Below are 8337 nucleotides of genomic sequence, written 5' to 3'. Positions count from 1 at the left end.
AATCTTTTTAATGATATCATTATCACCCCCTTTAGTCATGACTTACAAAATATTTAAAGAAAACAAATATAAACTCAACTCCATGAATAACATACTAAGAGATCATGATTTTCTCATGGTGTATGTAGAGAAAAATGGAGAAGAGAAAAAGAGAAAGAATACCTTAACTTTCTTTAGGAGAATTAGTGTAAAAATGAGAGGATGGGGTGAGGTATTTATAGGAGAGCCTCACCCTCTCAAAAAATTTAAAATTAATGAAATGCGATCTAGCTTTAGGCTAGCTTAGGTGATGTGTCTAATGTTGGTAGAGTGAGGAGATTTGGTGATTGATTTAGGGGATTATGGAAGCTTTGACTTTGCTTGTTTGACAAGCCATTGACCAGTGATGTGATTAATACTCCGACTTGAATGATGCGACGTGATTTCACAATTGAAGTCGTGCCCCAATATTACTGGGTAACTTCGTTCGGAAATATACGATCTATCGATATAGGTTTTTTGCCCGAAAACATTGAAACTTGAATTTCGAGGTGAAAAATACCTAGAGATGATTTAAGGACAAACTTGGTATCTATTTTGACTAGAAAAAATAGAGCAAGAAAGAATATTATAATACAAGACTAAAACTCAACCGAGGTTTAGCCTAAAACATAATTGATTAATTTCTATAATTAATTCATTAACAACTAATTACTTAATTAAACGTGCTCAGAAAAACACGGTGTTACACTCGTGCCACTCATGGTTGTGGCTTTGAAGCCAAGAGAGGGTGGGTAATGTCTAGACGGAACCTGGCCGCGGTGGTGTCACCACTCAAGATTCCAACGATGGGCGGAGGAGCTTGTCCTCCTGTAGATGCAGTTGAACCAGGAAGAAGTTTCTTCTTTTATGGTTTTGGATGGACCCACGAGGTTGGGGCTTTGTGAATATGGCTTCACTTCCACGACTACATGACTTGCTCTCCGACCATGGATACGATAATGGGTATTGATGTTTGGTCGTGAAGGCCGTCTACAACCTTCACCTTCTTCTCCATGTTGGCCACCTTGAACGGCCATCATCGCCTGATGGTCCACCGTCAGAAATCCAGCCGGTGAGGATGGCTTAGTGAGGACGTGATGCACCGAAATGGTAAAGGGGGTATGTGGGCTACCCGTTTTTTGGCAATGTTAGAGGTAAATGATATTACTGGTTGTTGGAGGGTGTTGTCTAGTTGGTAAGGGGCTCCTCAAGACCACCATGACTTTCATTTATTTATTTTTGACTGTTATGGGCAATGGTTAAATGGTGAAGATTGACATGGTGATTTTTTACTATTTAATCTACTGATTAAGATCACAGGTTGCTTCTGTTTAGCTATTAGAATGCATGTGTATGAATGCATAGGATTTGGAACATGTAGAATAATGCTTTTAATCTTTTGAAAATGGTGTTCATATCGTTTGTACTATAAAGTATATATGTCTATGCATATTGCTGGATATATATCCTAAATGTAAACATGGGATATAAAATGATGCATTTTTTTCTTGACAATTATTTTTAGTATCTATAATGAATGATTAATTGGAGTGATGCACTAGTGGATGTTATAAGGATGTATTAAGTGATATTGACTCCTTAATTCTTTGATTGTTGTTGAACAAATGTTTCCTTCTATCTCCTTTATGACACCTTAAGAGTGATTGAGGCTTCTTTGGCTCTGGATTTGTGTTTTTAGAGGATTATTGCTTCTTCTCCTTTTTGTCACTATTTTTTGTGTGTTGTGTTTTTGCCATTACTCTCTTCTTTTTCTCTAGTTTTTCTTCTTTTTTCTTCGGTGCCCCTTTTGTGTTTTATTAACCTACTTAAAAAGGATAGAAGCATAACTCTCTTTCCTTAAAACTGGGTAACTAACTCCCACTCACATAGTGGCTGAGCAATTTCAGGAAGCATATTCAATTCAATTCAAATTGTTATTTCATTATATCCTATTTTTGGATTAAATATTTATATATAATTATAATTATAATAGAAATCAGTTTATGTGTATTTAAAACAATAACTTTTATTGCAATTGATAATAAATAAACAAAAAATGACCTACAATGTTACTATAAGTATATGAACAAGGAAATGGCCAAAAAAAATGAAGAATTGATGATTAAACTTTAAGTCTCAAGCTCTAGCCCATCAAGCTTTTTTCAAACAATGTTTACTATGACAAGTTATATACAAATTTTAATATCATACCTTGCAATATTTCACAATTTAATTCTAAGGTTAAGACACATTAAAGTTTATTTTAATAAATGTTGAACAGTGGACCGAACAAAAGTGGGTATTCACAGCTGTCATTCTTTACTTGTTGCTTACTTGATAGCAAGAAAACTGAGGTTCGTGAGATATTATGGTAAGTAACCAGTAAAGAAATGAATGTTAATTTTGTCAAGGTCCATAGAAGTTTCCTTGACAACATCTTATTGCTTGAAAGTGTTTATCGTATTTTTTTATTTGAGTCATCTCCAAGACGATTGGAATGTTCTCTTACCATGCATGATAGAAATTTAGGGTGAACCTAAGACGCCATTAGGTATACTTCCGGAACTTGGGGTAGAAGGGTGAAACCAAAGACGCAGGTTGGCGTACTGCCATAACTTGGAGATACAAGGGTAACAACCAAGAACGCATGTTGGTGTACTGCCAGTACTTGAGTTGAAAAGGTGAAACCAAAGATGCAGATTGGTGTACTGCTAGAATTTGGAGACATAAGAGTCAAAGCCAAGAACGTAAGTAAGTGTACTGCCAGAACTTGGAGTGACAAGTTAAATCCAAAGACACAGGTTGGTGTACTGCTAGAATTTGGGTTAAAAAGGTGAAACCAAAGACATAGGTTGGTGTACTGCCAGAATTTGGAGACATAAGGGTCAAAGCCAAGAACGTAGTTTGGTGTACTGCCAGAACTTGGAGTGACAAGTTAAAACCAAAGACATAGGTTGGTATACTGTCAGAATTTGGGTTGAAAAGGTGAAACCAAAGAAACAGGTTGGTGTACTGCTAGACCTTGGAGACACGAGGGTAAAAGCCAAGAACGCAGGTTGGTGTGCTGCCAGAAATTGGGGTAAAAATTTGAAACCAAAGACGCAGGTTAGTGTACTGCAAGAATTTGGGGACATAAGGGTCAAAGCCAAGAACGTAGGTTGGTGTACTGCTAGAACTTGGAGTGACAAGTTATATAAATCTGATACGTCATGTTTTTGTTATTTCTTTTTTGTATGAAATGCATATGATTGCCTATTAATACATGTTATGAGATGCTCATGTCTAGTAATTCTATAACTTTTCAAATCGAATTGAGTTGTGATTGGTATCAATTGATATTGCTCCATCGCATCCTCAACAGTTGGTTGTAGATTGCTATTTGCAGGGAACGAGGTTGATTGGGCGAAAATTAATTCTACCTTTCAGTAATAAAATGCTCATTTCTTTCAAGTATTAATTCGAGCAACATATTTAAAAGTTCATAAGATAGTACAAGTTTAATGAAAACGAGCTATGCAACCAAAAGACTTCAATTCATATATGGATAAAGGAAATACAAACGTGTTTGGCTTTTTGTGTTATGGATGGAGTTACAGGAGTTGGTTATAAATAAAAAAACATGTTAGAGCCCTACTATACAATCATTGACTATCCAAAAATTGCCCCATTAAATTGTCTTAATTTTTGGTCTACAAAACATTTGCCCCAGTATATTGATTTGTCCTCTTTAGAGACCTTTCCTTTTTTTCTCCTTTTGTCCCTAAATTTTTCTTAGATCGCCCTCTCGGGTTTTCGACCTAACAGGATTATTCATTTTTTAAAGAGAGTTTGAGTATTGATCATGCTATGCATATATTTTTTTAGAAAAAAAAATTGTTTTTGAATTTGTTTTGGAGTCAGTTATTTGGTACCCTTGACGCGTATCTCAAACAGTTCAGGTCTCAACAATGACCTTTTGGACTTGTAACATGGTCTGGTTAGGGGTTTACAAGAAAGAAAATGATATAAGGCTCAAATGATATGTTTCTCACCCTCAACTTTCTCCATATTCTCCATAATCATATTTTTAATATCTCTTATATTTCAATCATGGGTACGATTTCCATTCCCTTTTGGAAAAGGAAGGTTTTGTAACTATTCTAGTTTGAGATTTTTTTTTGGTCCTAAGCTCTTTTTATAATCCACTTGATCCACTTCTAGATATTTTGAAGATTTGTTGGAAAACTACCCTTTCCCCTATTTATTGGTGTTTTCGAAGGTGTTGTATTTTTTGAATAAACTTCTTTCATATTGTTTCGGCTCAAAAGGGGTGACTAGGGATATCTTCATTGGTGTTTGGAATAACAAAGAAGCCTTATGTCATCAACACGACCTACTTGAGGGTACACACCATATGGGATTTGTTTACATCATCCTCCTAAGAGAGTGCACGAAAGTATGCAAAAAAATTGTGGTCAATGCACAAACCTCCTTTTTTTGTTCTTTTCTTTTTTTTGTTTTTTTTTGTTTTTGAAAGGTCTCTCATGCATAATACTTCTTCACGACATCTGAATTTATGGAAAGAGGTAGATCATTTTCGTCCATAGTAGTCAATATCAATGCTCCTCTATAGAACACATTTTTCACCACAAATGGTCCTTCATAATTTGGGGTCCATTTCCCTCTATGGTCCTTCTGGATTGGGAGTATCTTCTTAAGCACTTGATCCCCCTCATGAAAATGGCGTGGCCAAACTTTCTTAGCATAAGCTCTAATGAGTCTTTTCTAGTATAACTGATCATGACATATAAAAGCTAATCTTTTCTCTATTATCATGTTCAGTTGGTCATACCACACTTGAATCCATTCTGATTCCTTCAATCCCAATTCTGCCATGATTCTGAGTGACATATTTCTACTTCAATTGGGAGCACTGCCTCCATTCCATACACTAGCGAGTAGGGTTTTGCTCCAGTTGATGTGCATACCGAGGTGCGGTACCCATGTAGAGAAAAAGGTAACATTTCATGTCAACCCTTGTATGTTACGACCATCTTCTGAACAATCTTTTTAATGTTCTTGTTTGTTGCTTCTACTGCCCCGTTCATCTTATGGCGACAAGGGAGGGATGTGTGATGCTTGATCTTGAATTCACTACACATCTCGATCATCATCTTATTGATCAGGTTGGTGGCATTGCCTGTGATGATCTTGCTGGGTAACCCATATCTAGACATCAATTCCTTCTTGATAAATCGTAGTACCACTATCCTGGTCACATTGGCAAATGAACATGCCTCAACCCACTTTGTGAAGTAGTTGGTGGCCACGAGAATGAAGCGATATCCATTAGAAGCCTTTGGCTCTATTGGTAAGATAACATCCATTCCCCACATGGAGAACGATCAGGGTGCTGAAAGGACATTTAGAGGATTTGGTGGAGCATTTATATTGTCTGCATAAATTTGACACTTGTGGCATTTCCTGACATAAGCACAACATTTTGTCTCCATTTTCATCCAAAAGTAACATGCCCTTAAGATCTTTCTAGCCATAGCATGTTCGTTTGCATGAGTTCCAAATGAGCCTTCGTGCATGTCCTTGAGTATTACTTCAGCTTCTTTCTCTTCTAGGCACCAGAGGAGTACCATGTCATGATTCCTCTTGTAAAGAACATCACCATCTAGAAAGAAACCCATGGCTAGTCTTCTCAAGGTTCTCTTTTCAGTTTCTGAGGCACCAATGGGATACTCCTTTTTCTGTATATAGACCTTGATGTCATGATACCATGGCTTCCCATCTTGCTTTACTTCTAGAGCACAACAACGAATTGGTTGATCTCTACTTTCTATTTTGATGAGAGGTTGATCTTTCCCACTTACATGGAAGATTGAAGATAATGTGGATAAGATATCAGCTAGTCTGTTATCCTTTCGGAATATGGTAGAAGTCGATTTGTTCAAAGTGCTCAATCATTCTATGGATATACTCCTTGTAAGGTAATAGTTTGTTGCCAAGGGTCTCCCATTCTTCTTTCAATTGATGGATGACCAGGGCTGAGTCCCCAAAGACCTCTACAATTTTAACCTTTCTCTCCAATGCTACCTGCAATCCCAAGGCGCATGCCTCATATTCGGCTATATTGTTGGTACAGTTAAAGCATAACCTGACAGTAATAGGAGTGAAGTCATCTTCTGGAGATACAAGCACGACCCCTATGCCGCGTCGGAGTGTATTGGATGCCCCATCGAATACTAATGTCCACACACCCTCTTTTGTTGGTTCTCCCAAGGATAGACTCATGATACCCTCATCTGGGAACTCTTGGTTCATTGGTTCAGTCTTCTCTATGGGTTGGCTAGCAAGATAATCTGCAAGGGCACTGGCTTTGATTGCTTTCCGTGTCACATATACTATATAATATTCCGACAATAAGACCTGCCACCGAGTGATTCTTCCTATTTATATAGGTTTCTCAAAGATATACTTCACAGGATCTATCTTCGAAATCAGCCAAGTGGTGTGACTCAAAATATACTGCCTCAAGTGACGAGATGCCCATGCTAACGCACAACATGTATGTTCTAGCAATGAGTATCTTGTCTCGCACCCAGTGAAGTTCTTGCTTAGAGAGTATATGGCTTGCTCTTTTCTACCTGATTCTTCATGTTGGGCTAAGACACATCCCATGGAGTCCTCTAGCACTTTTAGGTACATTAGAAGAGGTCGACCAGGTACTGGAGGCATCAATATTGGGGGTTTGGTCAAATATTGCTCTATGCTTTCAAAGGCTTTCTGGCATTCGTCATTCCATCAAATTGCCTGACTCTTCCTTAATAGCTTGAAGATTGGTTCACATATAGATGTTAGCTGAGAAATGAACATAATATATAGTTTAAACACCCTAAAAAACCTCTGACTTCCTTCTCGGTTCGGGGTGCTGACATTTCGATGATTGCTTTGGCCTTCTCGGGATCTACTTCAATTCCTTTCTGGCTGACAATGAAACCAAGGACTAGCCTGGATTTAACCACAAAGCTACATTTTGTGAGATTTAGGTTGAGGCTATACTTTCTGAGTCGTTCAAACAACTTCGTTAGACTCTCCATATGCTCCCCCTCTTATTTGGACTTGCATATGATGTCGTCTACATAGATTTCCACCTCCTTATGCATCATGTCATAGAAAAGAGCTACCATGGGGTATGTAGCCATAGTATTCTTCAGACCAAAAGACGTGACTACATAGCAAAAGGTTCCCCATGGGGTGATGAAAGTAGTTTTATCCACATCCTCTGAAGCCATATTGATCTGATGATAACTGGAATACCCATCCATGAAGGATAAAAGGGCATGGTCTGTAGTACTATCGACCAAGACATCTATATGAGGTACCGGGAAATCATCATTTGGGCTAGCTTTGTTCATATCTCGGTAGTCAACGCAGATCCTGAGTTTGCCTCCTTTCTTTGGTACTACTACAACATTAGCCACCCATCCTGGATATGTAGAAACTGTCGTGAACCCATCGTCTAGCCATTTCTCCACCTTCTCTTTCACCCTTAAGGAAATCTCTGGCTTTATCCTTCGTAGTTTCTGCTTAACCGGACGTGAATCTGGATTCAACAGCAGCTTGTGTTCCACTATGTTTCTATCTAGACCAGGCATGTCGACATACGACCAGGCAAAAATATCTTTGAACTCATGCAGAAGTTGAATCATCTTTTTGCGCTCTTCTTATTTCATCAATGTACCTACTTTCACTTCCCTTTTGTTGTCCTTTGTCCCCAAGTTTACTAGCTTAGTGGGCTCTTCATGAGGCTTAATCTCTCTAGACTCCTGCTCAACCATCCTCAATAACTTTGGTGATGCCTCCCATTCTTCATCATTATCTCCATCGTCGAGCTGATTAAATGGATGATCATGACTGTATGTGTGGCTCATAACACGATTATTATTTCTGGAGTTAAAGTTGGATCTGCATTACGTTGATGTTGTGATTAGTTTTTTTTTTGTTTTTTTTCTTCATGGTTTTAATTGTTGCTTTTTTGTGTGTGTTTGTTTTAGTGTGTGCAAGTGTAACAATATGAAGAATAGAATGAAACACATAATATGAAGAAAGAAATGCGTTTTTTTTTTAAATTCAAAACTTGTACTATTCCATGAAACATAAATTGATGTCCTTATTCGCAAAGAAAGAAAATAAACCCTATAGCTTTAGACATGGCTAAGGGATTTTAGCATCTTATTACATTGTTTCTAAAAGCAATTGTGGAGATGCGTCTTCCTCTATCCAATTTTTGAGAGTTGTGCCTGAAGGACACTGAACAACGTAGTC

At 37.7% G+C, this 8337-nt stretch overlaps 1 protein-coding gene across 1 annotated transcript; it reads right to left on the bottom strand.

Moving 5' to 3' along the window:
- Positions 1–5405: 5405 nt before the first annotated feature.
- Positions 5406–7943, bottom strand: LOC109339546. The gene is made up of 5 exons (XM_019577003.1): positions 7754–7943; positions 7132–7654; positions 6914–7020; positions 5990–6458; positions 5406–5877 (listed from the first exon to the last, which is right to left on the bottom strand). Exons 1-5 carry the CDS (start codon positions 7941–7943, stop codon positions 5406–5408), a joined length of 1761 nt encoding a protein of 586 aa, XP_019432548.1.
- Between the last annotated feature and the right edge of the window lie 394 nt (positions 7944–8337).

This window comes from Lupinus angustifolius, unplaced genomic scaffold (genome assembly GCF_001865875.1).
Source record: "Lupinus angustifolius cultivar Tanjil unplaced genomic scaffold, LupAngTanjil_v1.0 Scaffold_81_17, whole genome shotgun sequence".
NCBI classification, from domain to species: Eukaryota; Viridiplantae; Streptophyta; class Magnoliopsida; order Fabales; family Fabaceae; genus Lupinus; species Lupinus angustifolius.
Note: the sequence above shows the minus strand (reverse complement) of the source record. Positions and strands in the feature narration are given on the sequence as shown.